Source organism: Merops nubicus, unplaced genomic scaffold (genome assembly GCF_000691845.1).
Source record: "Merops nubicus isolate BGI_N331 unplaced genomic scaffold, ASM69184v1 scaffold9540, whole genome shotgun sequence".
Classification (NCBI taxonomy): Eukaryota; Metazoa; Chordata; class Aves; order Coraciiformes; family Meropidae; genus Merops; species Merops nubicus.
In genome coordinates this window covers 15,554-41,178 of record NW_008582151.1, presented here as the reverse complement: position 1 = coordinate 41,178, position 25,625 = coordinate 15,554, and the positions used below count along the sequence as shown (strand labels likewise).

The window sequence follows — 25,625 nt, the reverse complement described above, 5'->3', positions numbered from 1 at the left end:
CTCCTGAAGGTAGCTGCTTTTTTTCTTTTTGAGACCAGACGTGGATTGATTGGTAGAAATAACTTTCATGTATTCAGCCAGCTGTTAGAGGCATTGATTTGCTACTGTATGAAAGTCTGATTCAATCCTCCTTTCTTTCAAAAGGTGGGAACCTCCTCCAAAACACCAGTGCTCTACAATGGCTGTATAGCTCTTACTAAATGTATTACAAGCAGAGTTTTATAATCTGTTTTATAGTTTATGAGGAAAGAACATGAGGGATCAGGAGGTCTCTTCAGCTACTCTTGAGCTCACTGACAAGTCTTGGCACTGTTGCTGGTGAGTCCTAATTAATGGGGTCTGTGGGGATGTGTAAGAGGACTGATGATGATCAGCATTTCCATCAGTGATATGGGAATTGATGTGGAATTAGTGTGGAAGGGAATTGAGAATGAGCCATAGACTGAGGAGGTGGTAAATAAAGTGAATGCCAGTGTAGTCTTGTAGAACGCTTTGGGTCTTTTCCTAATGTGGACTGATGCCCATGCAGTGGGCTCTTAACAACCCAACTGCAGGGTTGTGACTCTCAGAACTGATTGTTCCAGCCTTATCTTCTGCATCAAGGCTGCTGTCTGGAAAGAAGTGGCTTAGAGAGCAATTTTGAGGATACAGCGGGCAGGTAATTTCATGAAGCTTCCCAGTGTCCTCCTTGACCCGATGGATGATGTGGGTGTAAAGAGTGAGGCAGTCATTGGAATGGTTTGCTGCCTCTGCACCAAGCAGCATTCAGGAAAATGAACATCAGAATAGTGGCTTTAGTGTTGAAAAACTGTGAAAAGGATGGAAATGGGAGCTACTGAAACATTTTGGAAACTGAAGACAAAGAAAACTCCATCTGTTTAGCTTACTGAAAGGAGACTGTTGTCAACTATTTTCTCAAAGGGAAATTTTGACATAGTAAGGGATGTGCATAACACAAATAAATGGCTATAAAATAAGTCCACATGGACTGGAATGAAATGCCTGAGTGTGTGTGTGGGTTTGTGATTGACTACTGGAAGTTATCCAGGGAAGTGATGGATTCTCTATTTCATGATGCCTTTTTTGTAATCATGAATTTGTGAGAGGTGTGTGTTATCCTTGGTGGGAGGTATCATTGGTGGTGTGAAGAGGCAAGTAGAGGGAGCTGTGGTCTCCTACTGTGAATTCTACCTAACACATCCTTTCTGTATAGTGCTGTTCAGGTTAAAGTGTGGGTGAACAAATCCTTCCGATCAGGAGCATGTTGGTACCTGTGTCTAGTTATTTTCACTTGTACTCCAAAGCCTTTAATCCATGTTGAGCCTGTTCTTGTGGTGAACTCTTTCAAAATCTTAGGACTCTTTCTTCTCCATGGCTCAATGTGAAGATGGAAGTTAGACCAGCATGTTGTCTGCCAGCTTCAAGTGAACTGGTGGCTCTTGTGAGCAGGACAGTTCTGTGCAATCATTGAAACTTGGAATCCACCTCCATTAAGGGTGAATCTATGCTGCAAAACATTGTGAGCAGATCTGTGGTGAGCCTCTGAGCAGTGCATGCTGATGTGTTTGAGGGACTGGCCCAACGGGTGGAGGTTGTGGGAGAGGCCTCTGTAGGCTGCTGAATTGAATCCTGGAAAGACCAGTGTGTCAGCCAAGACCTGGTGGATATCTGCATACCTGATGCTCCAGGCTTGTACAATTACTTAAAGCTTATTTGGTCCCATGCTCAAGCATTGTTTTAGTTGTGTTGGAGAAACCTTTTGCCTGGATGCTATGAAATGATGGTTATGGCAGAGGAGATGAAAATGAAAAATGTGTTGGCACATTGATCACTTTTTTTATCTTGTGCATTGTTAACCATTAATCCTGGATACGAACCACTTACTGCCTTGCCCACGTTAATACCAAAGCTGAGTGCAGCCAGCATGTTTCACATCTGCTGCCAGACTTCAGCCTTTGAGGGGTCACTTCCATAGCAGTTGCCACCATTAGTGAGTAGCTCACAAAGGGAGGAGTTTGTCCTGTCCCTTTTGAAGAAGAAAGAAAGAATTGTCACTGTGCAGTAACTGAACATTTGAACTTAAAATAACTGTGCCTCCCTTCCAGCTCCATTCCAAATACCCTATGTGCTGTGGCTGGTGTTGCACCTCTTAAAAAGAGCTTGCTCTCAAAATCAAACTCCAGAGAGGCTCTCTGAGGACTTGGTGCCATGGAGGGCAGCTGCTCTGGCTGCGCTGGGACTCTGTCACAGAGGGTGGGAAGGAGGGGGGCGAAAGGGGGAATAGTGAGATCTTGAGCAGGGTGACACTGAGGAGCAGGAACAGCTAGGTGGAAGGTGGAGATTGCTTTCTTTGAGTGCCATGTGGGGAAGGAGGGGGGGAAATAGTGAAAAATGGGTTGTAATGATGCTGTGGAAACCCTGCACAGGATAGAGCTGGGCCAGCATGAAGCTATTAATAAACCAGCAGTGTCTGTCTGTGCCAGTTACGCCAATGGGTGGAACCATAAAAATGACATTGGGTTGATTTAGAAATGAGCAAGTGCTAGTATGCTGCAGCTGCCCAGGAGTGAGGGATGGGAACCAGACAAGAGGATAGGATGTGATGATTGCTTTTAAGCATCTGTAGTTCAAAGATGAGATACAAGAGGAGAAAGATGTATTGTTTTGATAGTGATAAGCTCTGTTTTAAGTCTTTTTTTGCTGACAGGATACATGTGCCACTAGATGGGGGTTTTGGTTTCTCACTGATGTCTTGCTGGGTGTCTCCAGTGGGTTTGTGGTTTATGGGATGTCACTGAAGAGGCAGGTGCTGTCCCTAATACCTGTGGTGGGGGTTGTGGGTGGCAGCATGATCGTGTGGTCTTGCAGTGCTGCTTTGACCCGATGGTTGAGTGGCATGTCAACTTTGATGTCCCTCCCTCTGTTAACCTATGGCATCTCTTCCTTTGAGGCTGCAGCTGGCTCCCTGCTTTACATAATGCCTGCCTTGGTGTGCTTGAAGAGAATTTGGACAGCCTCCTTCCCCCTAGAGTGGAGGCAGAACCGTCAAGGGGATGTGGGAACAGAGGAATGCCAGGTTAGGTGGAGCAGGGAGTACTCCAACATCCTCATGATGTGCTTGGTCAAGCCCCATGGCTGGGGGGAAAGGAAGGTGCTCCTAAATGTGCTGCAAAACCTGATACTGGGAAGGCAGCACTGTGCCAGCTGAGGCTTTGATGGAGGAAGAAGTGCTGGTTGCTATGACTACCAAGGATATTAACCCCATGGTGACTGGATGGGCAAGGTTTAGTTAACTGTGACACAAGCTGGGTAATGGTTTGGGAATGTGGAGCAGTGGTGCTTCACCCTAAGTCTTGAGCTGGTACTTGGGATCTCAGAAGCCTATGTCCCAACCAAGTCTGTAAGTGTATCCTGGTCATTACTGTGTCAACAGCCTTCTTTGGGTGAGAGTGAGTTTTGGTATCTGTTCTCTGTTGTGAAGGTGAGGTGAATCCCAACATTTCTGAGGGTAGGTTGCATGTTTAAGTGGTCAGTCTGTCTCCAGCTGTATTTCAAAGGGTAATCTTTGCACAGAACAGCCTATGATTATTTTTCTCTTCTAAAGGGAATGGTGAACAGGCATGGAAATGACCTTAATTTGAGTTTTCTAACTTGAAATGACTGCTAGAGTAGAGGGCAGGAACATGTTTGTCTTCTCAGGTTGCTGAGTCTCTGATCATGCTTTGTGTGACAAGCCTGTTTGCAATGTGTATCTGAGCCATACCTGTTGTGAGAATGGCTTCTGCTTGGGCATATCCTTTCCCTCTCGGCTCACTTATTTTGGCCTATAAATTCTTTGGACGTGTGATTCTCTTGACTGGCATCAGTTTTCATCTTCCTTGGGTGTAGGGTGCCCAAGCAATAAATAAATGGAACTTAAAATGAAGCCTCTCTTTAGCAGGATACATTTAAAACAGAAGGTGTTCGTGCTTCAGAGGAGGTACCAGAGAGCTACTCTCCCTGGTACACAGGCACCCATCCCCAGGCAGCAGCAGTGAGGGAAGAGAATCATAGAATAATTTTGGTTGGAAAAGATTTTTAAGATCATCAAGACCAACCATTAACCCAGCACTGCCAGGGCACCACTAAACCCTGCCCTTAAGTGCCACATTCACAAGCCTTTTAAATCCCTGCAGGGATGGCAACTCAACCACACCCCTGGGCAGCCTGTCATAGTGCTTGACCACCCTTTCTGTGAAGAGAGTTTTCCCAATATCCAGCCTAAACCACCTCTGGCACAACTTGAGACCATTTCCCCGTCATACCACTTGTTACTTAAGAGGCTGACCCGCACCTTACTACAACCTCCTTTTAGGAAGAGAGAGGTGGTCTCCTGTGAGCCTCCTTTTCTCCAGGCTAAATAAACCCAGTTTCCTCAGTCACTCCTCTTAAGGCTTGTTCTCTAGACTCCTCACCACCTGCTTTGCCCTTCTTTGGACATGCTCCAGCACCTCAATGTCTTTGTAGTGAGAAGCCCAAAACTGAACACAACATTCAAGGTGCAACCTCACCGGTGCTAAGTACAGGTGGTTGATCACTTCACTTGGCCTCCTGGCCACACTAGAACCAAGCCAGGACGCTGTTGGCCTTCTTGGCCATCTGGGCACATTGCTGGCTCATGTTCGGGTGGCTGTCAACCAACCCCCTCAGGTCCTTTTCTGCTAATCAGCTTCCCAGCCACTCTTCCCCAAGCCTGGAGCATTGCAGGGGGTTGTGATCCAAGTGCAGGACCCGGCACTTGGCCTTGTTGAACCTCATACAGCTGACCTCAGCCTGTCCAGATCCCTCTGCAGAGCCTCCCTAGCCTCGAGCAGATCAATACACCTGCAAACTTACTGAGGGTGCCCTGAATCTCCTCACCCAGATTCTTGATAAAGATACTGAAAGGAACAGACCTCAGTAACTGAGCCCCGGGGAACACCATTTGTGACTGCCCACCAGCTGGACTTAACTCCAGTTTAAGTCCAGTGCTTTTAAGTGCTTTTCTTGTGGGGGGTTTCTGCATATTTGTCTGGGTGGGTTTTGGTTTTCTGTTTCTGTTGGTGAGGTTTTTTGGCAGTAGGAAAAGTGGTAGTTGTTGAGGCTAACAGAGACAAGACTTTCCAGGTCTCTGAGGGTTAGTCTTCAGGGGCTGTGATGGTCACCTGAAGCTCTAGGTGCTTACCTTTTGTCGCTCAGGTGAGGACAGCAAAAATAATGCCCAAAATTATGATCTTGCTGTTTGAATGTGCTTCTCTCCTAGAAATATTTTTTTGGCTGTCACAGTGACAGCAAAAAGGATTAATGGAAAAGCAGAATTGGGTTTATGTTTATCCCTAATCCAAATTTCATAGTATGCAGTGAACCTGGCAGCTGTGAAGCCTGGATGCAAATACAGTAGCTGAAGAACACAACTCTGAATTCAGAAATGAGGGAGCTGGTGTTTAATTTAAGATTCTGCCTGAGTTTAGCTGTAGAAATAATACAGTAATGGCCACTTCCAGCAGCTGCAGTTACTGCGCTTCAGAAAACGCTCAAAAGAGGAAGGTGGAAGGATGCAGTTTTTCATTTTAGCTGAGGCAACTTTCAATGCTTATAGTAGCACTGTTGCAAACAGCAAAAAGAAGATTCCAGGCTTCAAAGGCTCTGGGTGTATCCCAGAAATGGCTGAGTCGCCTCAAACTTAGCTGCAGTTTCCCCTTTGTTTGTCATCTGCTGTGCTGGTTGCTTGTTGCAATGCTGTGTGGAAATATCAGAGCAGCTCTTTCATCATTATTGCTGCAGGTTGATATTTCTGGATCCTGAATGCATATTTAAATTGAGGTGATATTTTAACCCTTTCACAGCATTGGCTAGTATTTGAGTGAGGAAAAGAATATGGTTTGGAAGGACTAACGTCTGTGTTTGGGATGGATTTCACTCAGGGTAATTTTTGGGGTTTTTTTGGTTTGTTTCAGTTTAAAAAAAAAAAAAAAGAACAAAACAGACAACCCCACCCCAAACAACCTATAAACAAAAAACCTGAAGGAGAAAGAACGTGTTTAGTATTACAGTATCCAGGAAAAGGATGTTTTATCTGAGGTGGCTGTGTTATCCTGGAGGAGTTTTTGTTACTGTGCTGGGAAGGGGGGGGCAGTCACCGGCTTCTTCGTGTGCCTTGTTCTCTCCTGCCACCTGTTTGTTCTCCTCTTTACTGCAGCGTGAGGGGCCTTCTCCGAACGTGTGGAGATGACCCAGTTTGGGAACGCCGGCTGCCACAGTTGCTGCTGCTGCCGGGGTTGAACCAGTGCTGGTGCTAGGAAGAGGCTTTTTCCCTAAGAGAAGTTTAGAGACAAGATGACGTGGATGTAATGGAGTGATGATAGCTGTGTTAAGAGTTATCCTGGCAGCAAGCCTTGATCTGAAATGTGTTTGGGAGCAGTCTTAGCCAGCCTGATAGGCGCTGTGTGAGTTGTAGGACCAGTATGACAAGAACTAGCAGGCTGTAGCTACTCTGCACTGCTTGGACCCAGCCCTGGGAGGGGTGCGCTTCAGTCTTGCTGGCCTTGGTGGGAAGGGCAGGCTTGGAGCGTTTCAGAGGACTAGGCCTTTTTTCCTGACCGCTTGTCTTCTGCTGTAGCTGTGAGGGGAAAAAAAGATCAGGGAACTGGAGCGTAACTATTTTTTCTATTTTCTTGTTATTTTTTTTTTCCTTAGAGCAATGTTAGTTCATAAGTGCACTAAGAAGTGCATGTTTATGGGGGTGTGATGGGAGCTGCATGCAGGCAGGGAGGAGCTCTAGTGGGTTGTCCTCCACTGAGGAATGCTTGAGGAGGCTGTGGGCTGAACAGCTCGCTGTGATGAGTTCCCATGCTGCTAAGTGTGACCTTTACAGAGGTGCTGGTGCAGGAGGCTGAGCAGCTAGGCTTTCTCGAGGACGTGTGCCAGAGCTTCCCTTGCCATGACGTGTTTGCTGTGGCACTACGTGCTCTAACTAGGAGCCACTCCCACTATTTTTTTCCTGTACTCTTATTTTTGCACTCCACATTAACTTACTTTCCTGATCATGTGCTTCTCATGCACGTTCATGTTATGGTGGGGTAGCAGTGAATTTTCTAGCACTGCAAAGATTAGTAACATAATAACTTCTCACTAAGGACAAGGCTCCTGCGTTCTGGCTGGAAGTCATGACCACGTAGCACTGATACTCCAGGATCTAGTTAGTGACACTGGTTTATTGTAGGCTTTTCTGCTTGGTATCTTAGGATCACCCTTGGAGGCTGAGTGCCTGTATGTAAGACATGTTTCAGCATGTACTCTGTGAATCTATAACTTGATGGGTTTTTTTCTAAATTGGCTTAATTTTATGTATTTGAATAACTTTATCTGTCAACATAACACTAATACTTTGGTTTAGAGACCACTGTAAAGATAAGTTGTCCAAGATCAGGCTGTGTAAGTTTGCTGTCTTTCTGTGTGGATTTCTTGGAGGGGTCAAAACCATTTCTTTGCACCTGTTTGATTTCAGTCCTGTAGGAAGTAAACAAGTGCAAGAATGGATGCATCGTGTCTTCTGAAAGCCGCTCTGCCTACAGTAGCGTGTGCCATATGGGTTTGCCCATAGGTAGCTTCTGATCTCTGGGGTAGGAAAGGCTCTTCACCTAAACCGCTGTTTATTGCCCATGTTCTCATGTTGTGTGGGATATGGTACTGGGAACTTCATGAACCACTATGCCTTAACCTGGAGTAGGTGCTGCTTTTTATGTTGCCTTAGTTCATGACCTGCTTTAAGTGACTAAGCAGCTGGTTGTCAGGCAGCAGAGCTGTTCTTGCAGGAAGCAGGAATAGGAACTTTGAGGAGAGGCATGGGGCAGAGCCAGGCCTGCCCTCCAGATAAGCTGTGCTCTTTGGGCTGTGCAGTGTGTTGTGCTTGGGAAGTGTTTGTCTCATCTCCGTTCTGCTTCCTTCTGACTGGCTCACATACTGTCATGTGAAAGTGAGGAAAATGGAGTCTTTTGAAGCAAGCTTGAGGCCTAAGCTTTTCATTTTTAGCACCCAGGTGCAATATTGCGATGGGTGGAGTTGTGGAAAGGCCTTTGCCTTCTCAGAAGAGGCCAACCCCAAACATCTGATAATAGGTTTATAACTGTAGATGTAGAAGGATCAAAAGCATCTCGGTAATAATACTTCAGAAAACACAACTGAGGAATTAGTTCCCCTCAAACATCAAGCTGCCTTCACTTAGTCCCTGTCGTTCTTCATCTAATTTTGCCAGAAGCAGATTTAGTGCAACTTCTTCACAAGTGCAGAGGCTGCCTGGGTTGCTGAGACTATGGCATTACTCATGTAGCTGGGCTTGGAAGTGAAGGCACTGGCTGCAAAAAAAAAAAAATTGAGTGGTGCTCTTGTGACCTGATCACTTGTCATTCAGGATCACAGGGTTCTCCTGTTCTGGCTGCTGAGAAGCCAGATGTGGGCAATTACAGCTGGAGGCTCACTCTGCTTCACAGGCAGCTTCTGGCGCTTGGCATATCTGCTGAGGGCAACTCTTCTGTGTGACTCAAACTCCTCTCCTTCCTTTCACTACCTGCTGACTTGTACAATGCTTCCTTTCTGCCCAAGTGACATCCTTCAAGGATGTCCTCTAATGTAGCTAGAGGACAAATTTGAGCTGTAATTTAAACTGATGGCTAGTCTGCTCCCACACCCCCCTTGTGTGTGTGCCCTCATGCTGCACAAAGACCCTGTGTTGTGGCAAGTAGAGTTACCCATGCTGTTTAGGAAGCCTGGCTCAAATTATTATGCACTTTTATTTGTTTGCATTCCTACTATAACAGGAAATATAACAGTTCTTTCAGGAGACAGGAGCTTTCAGAATCTTTTAGAGGGTGGAAAATGGACCTTGTGGAAGGTTCCACCCTCTCTTAGAGGGCTTTTGAGTCTGGATATTCCTTGGTGGTCTCTGAGGCTGGCTGAGAGCAGGTTGCTTTACTAAGCTTTATGGTAGTCTGTGCTGACTGTTCTGCAGACCAAGAATTTCGGTCTATATGGCATGACATGGATGAAGAAGCTGAGAATGTTCCTAGGTAGAGTACCAAAGTCTTGTATCAGGCTTCTAGTAGTCTCAGTCTGTGATCTCCCATAATGACTGTCACCAGTGAGTGTCAAACTGTAATTTTTGAATTAGCAAATCTGGCTTTTGGAAAGGATGCACTAGGTCAGGCATTCTCAAAGTGTGCAAAAAATAATCATTTCCCCAAGAAAATCTGCATGAAGGAGGTTTCTTCTAATCCAAGTTACCATCTCCTGCTTTGAACCATCTGATAAAATAACACTTTTTTTTAATATTCTACCCCTTGTCACAACTGTATTGATAAAATTGCCACTTGCATTGCTTGGGTACGTTGCTGCCTGTACTTAAGTATATAATCCAAGGTTGTAATCTCCTGGAGTTAACTCAGGCTGTGGTTTGACAGCAGAATAAATCTGGCTTTGGGGCTTTTTGGGCTGGATCCGTGTCTTGGAAGGTCATAGATGGAAACAAGTATTCCATCCTTGCCAGAAGCATGTGTGTTCTAGTTTTATGTTCTTACCTGGGTTCCAAACCCCATATCAAGTGCTCTGGCTGGTTGCATTTAACATAGTCCAGTGCCCATCTCTGATTTAGGGTGAGGTTTGTGCTGCTGGATGATAGCCACACTCAGGTCCTGTATGGTCACAGATTAGGTCCCCAGGTGATCTGATGCAGCTCTGCCTATTCTGTGTAGGTCCCAGAAAGAGAATTTCTTCTTTGCTACTGCCCTGTCAGACCTCCCTTGTCCTCTTCTTTCTGTGGTACATTTGGAGATATCTGGCTTGTGGTACCCAGGGCTCTGTAGATACTGAAACCTGTGCTGTTCCTCTAGTCAAGTGGTGTTTGATGCTATGGCAGGACAAACTGTTGGTTGAAGGTTAAACGTGATAGATGTATAAGAAGCAGTCTTTCTTCCCTGAGGGTCCTCCACAGATGTCTGTATGGTGGGAATCCATGTGGCCTTTCTGAGGGAGGACAGCAACAGCAGCAGGGAGCAGGAGGCTGCCAGCCAGCTGGCCTCCCTTCGCTAGCACACCACCCAGGTATGCACGCAGTGTGTCCAACCCTTCCCTGGTGTGGTGCTGTCAGATGAAGGTGCAACTTGAGGAATGATCATAGCTTGGTAAAAGCTTTAAAAGTAACACATTTCTACTAGCAAAAGCCTATTCTTGATAAACAGTTTTAAGTAGTTTTGGCAGGCTACAGAAACTGTGCTATGTTTGTCAGTACACCCATGCCTGCAGTACAGCCGCCTTACTGGTATAGCAGAATATACAGACAGGTGAGTCAGGTCTTTCACCATCACTGGAGTTTCAACTTTGAACTTGCCCTTCAATACAGGTCGTGCAAGGATCAGTATTAAAAGTAATTTTATTTTTTTTTTTTTTAAAGAGGGGTTGTGAAATAATGGTGTTTCTTTTCTAGCTTGTTAGTGTACACTGCTTGGGTGAGGACTGGTTGCATTTTTTTGAGAAAGAGGCTTTTGGTAGGTCTCTGGGCTTTTAAAAGGATATATCTCCCAGGAGTGGGACACTCCATTTTTTTTTTTTTTTTTCTTTGCTTCCTACTCTCTGAGGCTGCAGGCTCCAGGTGTGGTTCGATGAGCAACTCTTTCCTCACCAGTGCTGGTTTACACAGCCATGCCTGTTCCTGCCCGAATGAGTCGCACCTTTGGCTGAGCCAGTCCCATTCCTGGCTGGAACCAGAAGGGCTTGTCTCCTCTCAGGCTTGTGTAACCTCATAGCAGAGTGACTTATGGTATACAACTATATAAAAAGTGTAAAACGTTACGAACAGCACATTGCTTTGGTGGTGCTCAGTTGTTCAGTGCTGTGAGTGGCTCTAGTGAGCTCTTAGTGCAAGGGAAGGGGGCAGGCTGTCTGGTTGGGTCTGGTAACAGAGGGTTTGGGACTGCCCATCCAGGTAGATGAGAGCATCTGCACACTTTGAACCACCACCACTTGGTGCTTTATGGCCTCACTGCCGCTGGGGTGAGGGGCCTAACACAGCAGGAGAGGGTTGGAGGTTTTTCAGGTGGAACAGTTTCCCAGCCTGGTGTGCTGGGGGTCCAGGCAAATGTTTGCTTCCACATGGAAGAGGTGGCTGGAGGCTGGGGATGCTTAGTCTGGCCCTGATACCAAAGGATACTTCTAATGCAATGGCACCCTGTGGTCCTTGGTATGTGGATGAGAGATGATTGATGAGTGGAAGGCTGCAATATACTGTGGAGTCCTGTGCCTCAAGGTACCCTGCTCCACTGCAGGGTATTTTCTTGCTCCTATTCAGGTAAGTTTCTCCAGGTAGGGTTGGTTTTCCTTTGCATTGTGGTTGCAGCCAGACTTTTGCTTCACCTGCTGCAGATGCAATGGAGTTGAGGCCTAAATCCTCTTATGCCTACAGTTGCATAAAGTGATTTTACAGTAGCCTTTGTGTCTAACTAGAATACTGTTCCTAGAAGCACTGTTAAAGGAGGCTGTATGCCCGTCCAGGTGGGTGCAGCATGGGGCACAAAGTATGGCTGTGCTCTGGCGCTCTGCTCCTCTCCTGCCTTTGACACACATTACACCTTGCCAAGAAGAGGAAATGGCTTTTCCAAGGCAGAAGACTTTTTTTTAAATAGGTGGGGTTTGTTGTCTTTCAAGTGATTCTGCCCAGAAAAAGTGGTCAAGCTCTGTTGTTTTGATCTCTGCCTGCTCTCCTCTGCCTCTTGTTGCAGCTGGCTTTAGTGAGACACTTGTCCAAACTCTTGTGAGTTTTGCAGCTTCTTCTCCTTTGCTGGGCCCACGAGGTGGCAGGATTGTTCCACTGATGCTGTGAGGGCGGCAGGACAGCAATGCAGCTGCTCATTTTTATAGCCAAGGAAAAAACTGTGCTTAGTTGCTCATGTACCATCATAATTGTGTTTTGAAACTTGGAAGAATTTCACATATATGTGTTTAATCCATGCTGCTAATTTTCTTTATATAACTTTGATTTATTCTGGATCTTGACTTTTTTTCTGTTCTCCAGGGAGGTGGGTGGGAGGGGGAGATACACAGCAACATCTAGAATTCCTCACAGGTTCAAGCATTGATCAAACCCTGTGAAGCACATTACTGAGGCTGTGAAGGCTGCTGCTTTTGTCCTCATTTCACCCCATTCTGTCAGGGTATTGCATCACGTAATATGCAAAGTGTTCAGAGCTCCTGCAGTACCCCAGTAATCGGGGTGAACTGAGGTTGCAGCAACAGCTCTACCTCTGCATTCCTGTTGCTTTCTATAGGCTTTAGCACACTCGCTTCTGCTGCAAACCCTCCTTGGGGTTACTGAGTCCACTGAACACGGTGTGATGCTTGTGGGGTCATTAAGAAGCAATTTGGGTAGGGGGGGAGAAGTTCTCCTGAAAGACCCAGTAGAGAGATCATTTAATCTGATCAAATGGTGTTGGGGGAAATGATTGCTTTCAGGCATTTCTCTTTTCAGAGTTTTCCTTCCCACCCTGAAATTAATGCTCCTGGTTTACATCTCTCAATTTACTGTTCTCAGAAGCAGGACTGAAAATCAGCAATGCAGTTGTTTGCTCTTGTCTCTCTTTCCTTCTGTCAGCCAAAAGGGTCCCCTTTCTTTTGCCTCTAGTGAGGAATTCTTACAGGAAGGTGGTTAGTGGAAGAAAACGGTGTATGAAGAAAATGGCTGGAAATGGGAGTACAAAATTCAGGGGGTCAACGGCACCATGTTGGTCAGAAACTCTCCTGTAGGTGCTGGGAGGAAGCATCTTTCTCTGCTTCCTTTCCCACTCCCTTCCATTTCCTCTGTCTCTTTGGGTGTTAATGATACACCTGGGGTCCTTTGGTCATTTAATTGTATTAGTTGTTCTGGAGCGTGTTGGAACATGGTTCTGTTTGCTGATGACAGTGTGTACGTGGGGCTCTGCTCACTTTGTGTCCCCACCTTTTGTGCTACTTCTGCCTTCCTGAGTCTGACTGGCTGTAGGAAGAGGTGCTTTGCACCAGTGCTCTCTCTGTTTTGGAGTGGACAGGGGGGTTGCTGCTCACCACATCCAGCTAAAATGCACTTAAGAAATATAGCCAAACAGGTAAAGACATACCAGTTTATGATCCTCTTTTCTGTCCTTCCCCATCTGGTTTCTAGTAGCAACAGGAGCCTTCGCAGGAGCAAAGCGTCTCCTGTGTCACACGGCTGTCTCTGTTCAAGTGGTGGTGTCTTTTTGGCCTGGTCTGTGCCAAAATCTTTCTGGCATAGAGAAATGAGCTGAATGAGAGGGGAAAAGATACTCTTGTCTGCTGTATCTGGGGAGGAATAATGATGGTAGAAAGAGTATATGGTTTATGCTGGGGGAAATGGGATGAGATTGCTGCTCTGGCTTATTCTCTTCTGGAAGGCAGCTAGGAGCTGTGCTGGCAAACTGTCTTGTGGTGTAAGCAGGGCTCTGCCGCAGGCTCCTCTGGCTCTGAACTCTGATGTCTGAACAGATTGCTGGGTTACATGCTGAGCACGACTGAATGCCACTGAAACCTAGTGGAGCAGAATTTCACGTGCCTGCTGCCCTGGGCTTGCTAGAGATCCATGTGGAAGGCAGAGATGGAAGAGGGCACTTATTTATCTGGTGAGGCATGTGAAGCACTAAGCTTATGGCAATTCCTGGCTCTGCTGGTATGGGAGACTAAAGGGATCCTGTGACTCAGCTGCTGCCACACTTTCTTGCTAACTTCATATACAGGGAGTTGGTAGAGAAAGAGCAATCAGAAGGATTACTCAAGGGACTGTCATACCTCTCAGATGGTGCAAGCATCAAAGCAAGCGAGCCCGCAATTAGCCAAGGAATGACAAGCAGAATGGGCTAGATTGTCAGTAAGCAGACACAGAACAAGCCAAGAGTAGAGTGTGGCAGTGTACTCCTTGTCCTTCGTTCATCCACAAACATTTAGTGTGCAGAAGGAGCATTGCTCTGTGCTTATGGCAGGTTTGCTGCGTTATTGCCTCTTCTTATTTTCCTTTCTCTCCCTCTGCTGTAACAGTGAGGTGTGACACTGACCCCACTGTGGCAAGAAAAGCATCCTGCCTACATCCATGGTGTCTGATCACTCATAGCCCACTGTTTGGCTCTGTGGCATATTGACATGATTTAAGAGAAATCCTGCTGGTATGTGGGGACCTTGCTAATGTTCTTGCTCAGTTAGGAGAGAAAATGCTGTACTTTTTTTTTTCAAGGTGGGGAACAAGCAGGGGGAAGTCTGTTTTTATAAGTTATAGCATCTGGCCTAAGAAAAGTAATACATTGGAAAGGAGAACGATCTCATTTGTTCCCTGTACATATTAAAGGATAAGATGCTGAAGTCAAATCAGGAACTGTAGATCTTTCCACAGTGAAAGCAAGCTAGGGAGTGCAGCAGTACTTAGCATTCAGGAGCTTAATTCAGCCTTGGACTTCAGAGAATTCAACTTCTTTCCCTCCCCCTTCCTTCACCTCCCCCTTAGACAAAATATATAACACTGCATGTGCAATACCTGTCCTGAAGAAGCTGAGAGCACTGAAGTACAGGGACATGCTGCTCTTAAGAGTTTCCTGGCAGCCTTTGGTTTTGGTGTGGTTATAAAGTCTGGAAGCATCTGAAATTGCTCTTCTATCCACATGGGTATTGATGTTCCCTGCACTGTTCAGTGTGTGGAGGGACGGAACGGTGTGGAGGGAGGGGGCAGTTCCCTTCTCTGTCCCCATTTCTCCTGTGTACCCCAGTAATAGGAGTGGATTATATTCTCCCCTTAGGGTGTGGTTTTGCACTATTTTCTTTCTGTGGCAAAGTTGATTTTTGAGGTTCCTACCCTTTGGTAAACCTCAGGGTGTTCCGTTAGGCTGTGCAGTGATTTCAGCCTGAGAAATTTTTATTAATGTCCCCATCAGCTCCACTGTGTGCATCTGTTTACCTTGTGCAAGGTGAGGTTTGCAAGAAGGAATGGTTTCCATCCCTGTTCAGCACATGGTCCTTAGAAACAATTTGTTGACTTGGAGAGGCAGATGTTTGTGCTGCAGGGGTGCAGATGACTGATTTGGTCTACACCTTTGTCCCAGGGGCTAATAAAACTTTTACTGAGTGTATCCAGAATGTGGTCCAACAAACAGTTTTGTCAGTCCCCTGGGAGTCCCCGTTTTGTTCAGGTGGGAGCTTGGAAGAGCAAGAACCTCATGGAATGTCCTTGCTAACGTGGAACCGTGCCTGTGTTTACCGCATGCTCTTCTCCTGCCTCAACATGCGGCTCTATTAATATTCTTGTGGAGTTTTCCATGGCACTTCACAAAGCCCCTTTTTGCAACACCTTTTTGTGAAAATGAACTAAAGCGTCTCTAAGGGCAGGGATGGATAGCACATGTCATGTTGTCTAGTAAGATAGGATGCCTACTCTAAGTACCTAGATGTCATGTCTGTGTTTTGATGGCAAGCTGAAAGTAAGAGGCTGGTGTTCTCTCACTGTGGATTTTCTGATCTCTCAATTTCCCTGATATGTTGAGAGTTCATTGCTTAGTTTGCTCAGCTGAAGGAGGAATTGAGGAGCATCCCAGCTTGAAGGCAAGGCTGTAAGAAATGCCATGCTATTAGACACCAGAGGCTTGATGCGAGAGTTCTCATGAAGGCAGAAGATGTGAGAGAAGCATATTGAGAGCTGAAGTTAATCATGAGGCCCAAACTGTGGGAAATGTGGGTTCCTGAGCTGCAGTGTGGACATAACCATTTCCTTCCGGAGGTGCTGCGCGTGCTCTCCGTGAGTTGGGTGCTCAGCACAGGAATTTGCTTGCATTCCTTCCCCGGGTATCTGCAGAAAAGGAAGGGGGAATGATTTTTGAGTTCATTGGCAAGTGACTTGTCTTGAAGTCCAAAATTTGTAGAGAAGAATGAGAATTATGGCTGCATGTACCAATTCTAAGACTTCTGGGGTACGTGCAAGTTGAGGATTCTACAGATAACCAGTGCCTCCAGCATCTTCCACTCCAGTAGGTGAAGTGGGAGTTCTCCTCTTAGCTTGTCTTTTTTCCCCAAGGGTGTTGTTGTCATTACAGTGCATTTACTGATGACCAGGCACAAGGGCAAAGACCTCAGAATGCTACTGCTGGTGCTGACTTTGATCCAACCCTCTCATATGGGTGCTGTTGCATGTAATGTGAGCTCAGTCACTTGTACTGAAAAAGACATTTTGGGTTTAGTCCCATCTATACAAAACGTAACTCCTCAGGGCATCTTCACACTGCAAAGGTTAAAAGCTCCTGGGGGCCTAATAAGACATAGAGGTGGGGTTTGGTCCAAGACAAAAATTGCTGAGGCATAAGGGCTGAAAAATTTGCCAAGATAGCTGCAGTGGTTGTGCAACATTAGGAGTCTGGCAGTATTGGAAGGTAAGGATTGTCTAGGGATCTTTTTTCTTAAGGAAAAAAAATACTTGCTTTGGGGAGTTTAAAAAAAAAAAAAAAAAAAGTAGCTGATACAGTCATGTCTCTAGCTTTGCTGAACAACACCTTAAATACTATATGCCACAGTCAGAGGCACTGGAACTGGATTGGATATTTTTGCATCATTTAGGCTTATTAAGGAAAATATGTAGTAGTTTGACTACTTTTTCTTTTGTTTACTTCCACTCCTGAACTGTTGGAAACAGCAGCCATTCAGGAGAGTTCTCTGTGGAGGATGCAGTGAGCACAACTGAAGTCAAAGCTGACTGGAAAGGGGAAGGGAAAAAGAGATGAGATAGTTAAATGCAATCCTCTTATGCCTTGTTTTTGTTTTTCAGTGGATGAATATATTGCCATTGCTAAAGAGAAGCATGGATACAATATGGAGCAGGTAACAACCTTTTGAATACTCATTTCAAAATCTTTTTCAGCAAGTATTAAGAGATGATGACTGTCTAGGATGGCTTCTTTCCTTATGTACTGTCTTGTTTTCCCCTCTCCTACCTTCTCCCAAAACTGACTGTTCCCAATAGTAACCTGTGCCCTGGTGACACGGAGTTCATTCCTGGTTTTACAGCAAGAGTCAAAAGAAGAAAACCAAAACCCTTGTAATTTCTAGTGGAGTTTAGCCATGAGTATTATGCTTCCTATGGTGACTACCATGAACACTTTCAGAACCCCTGCACAAAGTTAAACAGATTGGCTTGTCTTTGGACAGCTGCCCAGTTGCATTGTGTTTTCCAGTTTACTGCTCCACCTCTGCTGCTTGGATGTATTAGCAGTTATTAATGAGCTATTGAACCATCATATGCTTTTCTGAGGCAAACCAAGAGCCATGGCTATTTACCTTAACTGTGCTGCACATCATTGTGCATGTCATAGGTGAACACGTTGGATGTCTGTGCAGTAGCAGTGGATGAAGTCACCTGCTGTCCCTGAGGTCAGCCAGTGCCTTGAGCCTAGGGATGGAAGTCCTGGTCTGAGGAGCAGACCTCTCCTTTACTTCATGTGGTCTAGGATTGCGTACTAATCTTTCCTGTGTTAACTAAAGTTGATTTCAACACTCATCTGGGGAGATGAATAGACCTGTGCCTGAGAAGATTCCTGAATTCTGTGGAGTTTCATTATGCACTAATCTTTGACAGAAAAGGGAAGGTGAGGAGTCCTCTGACTTACTGTATTGGCAAGTCATGTACTGCCTTTGCAAAGGAAGAGAACTTGAAAGTTTATGAAATTGTTTGGGTAAAGGCCATGAGCACAGAAACCGGTGATTTGGATGGGCAAGGTTTCTTTTTAAATCACTCTGCTGTCACCTTTGAGTCAAACTTTCGGTAGTTGATACTCATGCTCATATAGGCAGGAACAAGGGCATTGGAGTTGAGATAGCCAGCAAAATTTCCAGCAAAATCAGGAGGGATCAGACTTGATATTTAAGAGCTGAAAACAGCAAAAAAGGAAAATGGAGACACCAGAAGGCTGTGAACTTAAATGAAAATAAGGATGGTAGCTCACATCAGTTGGGATGGATATATCCTAGTATTGGATATTGTGGGTAATATTTGCCAAAAGAGATGGTCTCAGGGTAATAAAAATAGTTATTTGTTATTTTAGTGGAAAAATGTTATTCAGAGAGTATAGACTGATCTGGAAGACTGATCAAAATGAAACTTGTAATTTAAAAAATGCCACTGAATTCTTGTGTTTTGAGAACTTAGATTTGGCTATCAGAGATCTGCATTCAATTTAACATTGGAAATACAGACCTCCCACTCGTTCCTTGAAGTCTTTCTCCCCATTTTTCTCTTGTCCTCTGTGTACGGAAGTAGAAGTTATGGGACTCGCCACACCAGATGTGAAATAGCTGAACAACTTGTAAAAAAAGTGTTGTCTTCGGAAAATTTACTAGTTCCTTCCCTTGCATTCTCACATACTACTCTGGAGTTAAATGTGCTTCCCAGGTCCTTTGACAGTTCCTAGATAGCTAAGCTAGGCACTTCCAGGAAATAACTGGAGAGGATCTATCCTGTATCATTCTGGAAGGCACGTACTCATTTTATAGGAACAGGCGTCAAGGCTTTCAAATCAGGATGATTTGTTGTGTTACCAAGGGACGTTCTCTCTTCAGCAGGGATCATCACAGTTGCTGTTGGCTGGGTAACTGTGGACAAGCTGATACAGAGTCCCTGGAAGCCAGTGAGAACTCGCTTTAGCTTTTGGCCACCATCTCTGGGCTTTACTGGTTGAGGCAGCTCTTTCTCACACGTACATCCCCCCGGCAGCAGGACTCTTGGGACCTCTGTGCAGGCATCTTGGCTGGCAGTCCTCACATGGAGGTTGCTGCTGCCCAAAGCCCGCCCTTGGGGCTGCGGGAGGAGCAGGGGCCGGCGCTGCCCTGCCCAGCAGCTTCCCCATCCAGCTGGCCGTGCCTGCGCTGCGCCCGGAGCTCTGCCCTTCATCTCCCCTTGCCCCTGGCCGGGTGCCCCGCTGTTGGCTCTGCTGCCGTCGGTGACGGCTGGGGGCCTCGGGGCGCGGCGTGCCGGTGGGAGGCCCTGCAGCCTCGCTGGCTCCAGAGCTGGCAAAGGACGGGCTCTGTCGGGTGAGTGAGCTCCAGCAGGGCAAGCCCGCTTCAGCTGGTGTCGCGAACAGCTGCTGTGCTGGGCCATGGCGGTCCCGGGCTTTTGGGAGCACGACAGCGAGTCTCGCTGCGAGCTGCGCTCTCCTGCCAGCTTGTGTCAGGCACCCCTGAGGCTGGAAGCTCTGTGCTCACCTGTGTGTGAGCGTAGAGCTCTCTGAGGGTAGCATGGCATGGTAGCGGGGGGAGCATTACTCTTCTCTGAAACCAGCCTATAAGGAAAACCTGTTTAACTCAGCCCTTGCTGTCATTTTGGTATTTCACACTACCCTGCACTCCCAAAATGTTTCCCACCTTGTTTTAATCGTGCTTTCTCACAGGGACATTTGGTACAGCTTATATCTGAAGCTGAAAGAGATGGCTGGAGAGAGAAAGTGCAGTCCTTTGCGACTGCAGAATAGTTTCTTCGGCCCCATGCTTGCCAGAGTGGATAGAGATAAGTGGCTGGGTGGCTCCTGTGACATCTCAAGAGTCTGTGCTGCAACTGAACTCCTCCTCCTTGTGCATGGTGTCAAAAGGGAGAAGAGGGTGCCTGGACAGCACCGAGAGGCCAGTAGGGTCAGGACAAAGATCTTGGATAATACTAACGTTTATACACATGCTCTCTGCAGAATCTGAGGGAAGCAAGATCCCATAAAGGAACTGCTTTTTGCATAGCAAAGCGTAACGGGGAAGCCCCGAGGGTGGAGGGATTTTGTAGCGCTGAGCGGCCGGGGCGAAACTCCGGGGTGAGGGTAGCTGCCGCTGCGAAACCCACGCCCGGTTTGCATATGACAGGCGGGTTACTCTGATGTTTTACTCAGCAGGTTAGGGGCTGTTTTCACCTTACAGCCATTGTGAAAGGCTGGTTTCTAGCTTTGCAGAGTCAGGCCTTCCCAAAATGACTTGTGACCGCTGGCATGCCAGATGTGGTGATGTGTCATAACGCACAGGGGCTGCCTGCCCCGGGAGAGGGGTGGCTGCGAGCGAGCACCCCCGGGATGGCGGGGGGAGGGTGGTCTGCAGGTGGGGAAGCACATGCTCCGGCTCTGGAACACACAGCCAGAGACTGCAACAGCAAAATGAGGTGTCTCTTGAGGGAACAAATGAGCAGCCCCCAGAACGAAGGAGATTTGTTCCTCTTTTGGACCAGGGACATTGTAGCAGCAAGTCAGGGTTGTGCATCCTCTCTGCCTTTCCGCTTTCCAGTTCTTTCATCGTCTCCCCCTTTTTCCCCTTCCCCTCAGCAAAAGACCCCTAAAGAACCAGAAAAACCCTGTCAACTAACTTGTTCTCCTAACTGCACAGGAAATGAAGGGAGTTTAGCACTGTCAAAGCAGCTTCCTTTAGTCCAGCCTGTTTTTTAGGCAGCCTTCCCAAGTCTTTGCTTAGCTTTCCAGTGCATACCATGATCTATTGGTTGAAGTAATTTCTTCAGTTTTCTTCTCCCTGTTTTCTGTTGCTGCTTTCTTATTGTATTGCTACCTGTGTGGTTTGGTTAAACTTCAAGTTGGTCTTCACAACCTAGCAGGGGTGAGCATCAGATTCTAGGTTTCTTACACTCAGTAAAGTGTCTAATGTAGCTGAGAAGGAAAATTGTTTAATGTGTTGCCTGAGAAAAATGCTGTAGCTCTCCCTTTGCATGCACATAATAATGTTTCTTGTGATTACAATTGTCCCCTTGGTGTCCATGTTATTTCTAGGCCCTTGGGATGCTGTTTTGGCACAAGCACAACATCGAGAAGTCTTTGGCAGATCTGCCAAACTTTACTCCATTTCCAGATGAGTGGACAGTGGAAGACAAGGTCTTGTTTGAGCAGGCCTTCAGTTTTCATGGGAAAACCTTTCATAGGATCCAGCAGATGGTAAGTGGTGCCACAGGAATGGAAAAGCAGAACAGGTGGTTGGACTGTTGTCTTCAGTGCTGAGTGTGCTGAACTCCTGTCTAATGCTCTTGGGAGGCAACAGGTCCAAAGGGACCTTAGAAGGAGAATAGAGCTGTGAACAGAAAGAAACAACACTGTTCTGTTTTCAGTCTCTGTAGAAGTGTTTTCCTGAAGTGCTTTACTAGTTCAGGATAGACTTTAACTGTGCAATTTTTTTTGGTTGGAAATTAGTTTTTAGTCCCCTGTGTGCTATGGTAGCATTTATGTCTCAGCTGGAGTTCAGGCATGGTCTGTACACATGTGCCCACCCACACACAGTAAAGATTCTGTGTGCAAAGTTAATTCCTTTTCTTATAGCCTGCTTTTTAGGAATTTGTTTTATCTATTAAGTCTGCTTAATGTGATTTGGGATTGTCAGTGGATGCTGTGGTAGGGGTTTATACATCATTGCAACCATTCAGTTCTTTGCTTTTGGTTAGCAGTGATATTTTGTTCAAACCATAATTGAGAACTTCAAGGGTAGGTTTCTGTCTGAAAGGGAACGGCTGGGGTGTGTGCAATTCTCTTTTGAAAGAGGGAAGGGGAGGGTGTAAAATTTTTTTTATTAATTAGATCTTGAGAGTTCCTTCAAGTGGTTCATCACCTGGGTGGGAACCAGATTTTCTTTGCTCTCCTTCAGTAAAGTGCCTCTCAAGTGTTCCAACAGGACCTGGTTAAGTTGGTTGTGACCCTTTGAAGTGAGCATAGACTGTTGCAGTCTGTTCAGCCTCTTTAAAGCATACGTGAAGGTCTGTGTTACTGATCCTCCTGAAAAGCAAAAGGTGACCATCCAAGTATGAAGAAAAAGTGCCAGGTCCCTTTTCAGAAGGGTGGCAGGAAGAGACTCATTCTCCCCATGTTCTCCTTGAGTGCTCCTTCACTGGCATTCGTTTCCAAATGTTCTTCGAGTCCTGGGGTCTCCCACTCCCTTGGATCAGATGATGGGGCTTGCACATAACACTGACAGCTGATAACAGCAGTCTGGAGAGTTGTGGACTCCTGAATAGTGAAGCTGTTTTCTTCTTTATTCCATTCTTCTCACCAGGGGGGAGGGAAGAGAAGGGAAGGGGCATGTCCCAGGAAAAAAGAAAACATAGAGCCCACCCTCTTGCTTGGTTAAATACCAAAGCAAGAAATTCTCAGTTCAGTTTAGGTGCAGAGGCATGGTTCTGTCCCCCAGTGAAGTGAGTGCATTCCGATACAGGGAGGCCAACCTCATGCACTGTTCCCTAGGTAATGATATTTTTTTACTGTTGCTCCCAGAAAAGCCATCTGGCATGGAAAGAATTAAATGGCACAAAGCTTTGTGTTTAGCAGGGTAACAGGAATCAATGGCTCAGGAGCACGTTATCTGTTAATTTATATATGCTGTGCTATTAGTACCAGTGCAGCTTGGAACTGAGGGGAAAAGTCATCCAAGCCAGAGAATGAAGAGTGAGTTACATTATTTACTGGAACTGGTACTGATATTTTGGCACTCTTAGCATGTGTTTGTAGCCAAGTGGATGTTTGTCACGAACAGCCCTGTCCCTGAGTTTATTCTGTGGAACTCCCAATTCCAGCGTACCAGCCTCTGCTGCATGGTTATTGGCAACACAGCATTGGCATGGCACCTGTGCTTTGCCAGCACAGATGGATTTATCCCTGTCTGCAGCAGTGGCCACGATGGTAGTTCTGGTGTGATCCATTATTAGGACCTAAAGTCAACTTGTGCTCGGAGAAGTAGGATTACCTGAAGTGAATACTTCAACTGCAGTGTCTGAATAAGAGAGATCTGGCTCTTGCTTACAGTTTTGTTTTCCTCCCAACTCGTCATGCCCTCTAAGCTGAACCAGACACTTATCTCAACATGTTTTGTTCAGCAAGAAAGGCTGGGCTTTTACCTTGAAGTTCTCTAAGAACATCCATGCAGAGCACCTTAGAAGTAGAGAAATAGTCTTAATGCAGTTTTACACTTTTTGGAGGCAGACTTTTAATTCATAGCTACCAGGGCAATAACATGAATGTTAAGATGACAAAAAAAGAGGCAACTCTGAGACTCGTGATTTCCTATATCCTCAGCTCACCATACAGTAACATTTCACCTTCTGAAAACATCTTTATTGAGATCTTTGAGTAGACTTCATCATGTGAATGGTATGAATAAGCTTTTTTTAACCAAACATCAAAGGTACACTTGGGATGTAGCCTGCAATTCAGCAGTTTCTGTGGTTGCTTACATAGGCCTGTGTTGGATTTTAAAACTGTTCCTTCAGTTTCAAGGCCCCAGTTTTGATTTGCTCTTGCTATGTTCCTCTATTCTGAAGGGAACCAGCTAGATGGCTGGTAAGTGGAGGCTCACCGAGATGCTCTTCAGAGATTTTTGATGTCCTAAATAGTAGGCACTAACCTGAAACACTCCCCCATAGATCCTTTTTTGGAGAGGCTGTGGGACTGCCTTTGAGAGAATCTAGTGTAGCGAGATCAGATGTTCCTTGACAAAACCAGACTGATTGTATGTGAACTCCTGGGGGTACTTTACATATAAACATATAAAAGGATACATGTTTAATTTACAGCTTCCTGACAAATCAATAGCCAGCCTGGTGAAATTTTACTACTCCTGGAAGAAGACGAGGACTAAAACCAGTGTGATGGACCGTCATGCTCGTAAACAAAAAAGGGAACGTGAGGAAAGGTAGGTTTGCAAGCAGAAGGGCTGTCTATTGACTCACACTGGTTCCTTTTGACTGTCTCAGATTCCTGTTAGCTTGTAAGGAACTAGATGTAGGACTTTCCCCAAAATGTTTCCTGGTGCCACACCTTTCCGCGCTTTTCTTCCCTGTTGTGCGTGTTTTGCTTTGCTTAAAGCCAGAAGGAATCTGTCAGCAATTAGGCACGTGGCCTTTTCCCACACTGCCATTCCTGGTTGCCCTGTAGTGCAGTAGTCACTGTCCCATCACTCTAGAAGCTTTTTCTCTGATACCGCTTCAGGGTGGAGAAAATGAAATTAAAACTGTTTACAAGCTGATGGGCACTGTTGTCAGCCGAGCCAGGAAAGCTGATAAGCAGGACTGTAAAAGGAAGTAATGAAGAGCTAGAAATCTGCCTTTTTCCTCCATGTGGTGCTCAGTAGAGTGAGAACATGCAGCACCCTGCAGCCTGTGCCTGCGCACACACGGAGCCTTTCCCTGGCTTGTACTTGGAAAGCTGTTACCAGTATGAGGCTGTTGGGCCAAGCTCTGTTCCCTGAGAAAGGTGAAGTTATGGCTGTGGTTTAGAGAGACTGAGAAGAGAGTAGCACAGGGGAACTTAGGATGAGTTCTTTGGCAGAAGTGTCCCAAGGAGTGCAAGGGTGCATTAGGATTTGGGTGAAGGTGGTGGTGTTGGGGAGGTCACTAGCCACTGAGCTTCAGCAGAGGAGCTTGACTTCTGCTTGTGCAGCTTTGTTTGCAAGTTTGCTCTCCTGGATACCTGTGCAAGCCCTTGAAGGCAGGTCAGCCAGTAGCCTTGTGTATACTGCTGGCAGTATCTTTGCCTGGTTCTGGAGCTGACATGGTCTCAGAAATGTGGTGGCCTCAGGTGTGTGTGTGTGGGAGGAACCCTGTCTAAACAGCAGAAACTCCATCTGCTTGATATAGGTACCTTTTCGACCTGCTTTAAAGTACAGTTAATGTCTTTGCTGACCAAACTTGAGGTGCACTTGCTTTGGAAGACTCCTAACCTCATTGAACAAAATTCTGAAAAAGCTTTTCCTGCCAAAGAGCTACTGCTCTAGCACTTCCCAGGGAGCCATTTGCTGGCTCTGGCGTGTATGAGTGAGCCCTGTTTGGGAAGGGGGAAGGAATGTGTTTCCAGGGGTGAGCTGTACTACACCAGTGACTCACTCAGCCTCTCCCGTATCTCCACTAGATCAACAATGCTTGCTCAACAGGCAGGGACAGAGAGTACTACTAGCCAACTTGTCAAATGTTTGGTTGGCTTTCTCTGATCTGAGTCTCCTCTTCTGTTCCTTTCTCTTCTAAGACTATCTTGACTTTTATTCTCTCCATACTCCTTTTTTTCTTTTCCTATTTATGATGGGGGGAGGGGGAATCTCTTATAAGGAGTAATTTTTTCTTTTTTTTTTGTCTTGTGCTCTGTAGTTCAGAGCCTTTAAATACTACCTCTGTTTTTGTTGTGTGCTCATAAATGAAATTACTGCAATTTGGAAATGCACCTCACTGGTACCTCTGCCTGTTTGCTGGGAAAAGCAGCACCTTAGACCATCTGGTGACCGGGAAGGAACTGTATAGGCTGCCATGTGCTTTAATTTTTTCATCTTTGAGGAAGGCTGCTGGGTTGGAAATGTGTAATTTGGTTTACATCTGCAGCAAGCTAAGAACCAGACCATCAACTTGATGTTTGATTTTCCTTCTTCCCTTTGAGTGTCAAACCCCTACACACACAAAGGCTTTGTTAGTGCAGCCATGTAGGGAATGGAAGCAAAGCTAGGTGAGTTTGAGGTGTCTGGATTTTGAGGTTGTACCATGCCATTGGGTGTTGGCAAAACTTCGAGTGTTCTTCAGTTCATAGTAATCAGTGTCTAAAGCTGCAGAA

At 46.0% G+C, this 25,625-nt stretch overlaps 1 protein-coding gene across 1 annotated transcript in view; it reads left to right on the top strand.

Annotated features, from left to right (window-relative positions):
• RCOR1 (REST corepressor 1) overlaps positions 1-25,625 on the top strand; it is a 39,393-nt gene that overhangs the window by 2,140 nt on the left and 11,628 nt on the right. Inside the window, exons 2-4 of the mRNA XM_008936750.1 lie at positions 16,850-16,902; positions 20,826-20,987; positions 23,606-23,724. Of these exons, the coding sequence (XP_008934998.1) occupies positions 16,850-16,902; positions 20,826-20,987; positions 23,606-23,724 (334 nt within the window). The remainder of the gene's footprint in view (positions 1-16,849; positions 16,903-20,825; positions 20,988-23,605; positions 23,725-25,625) is intronic.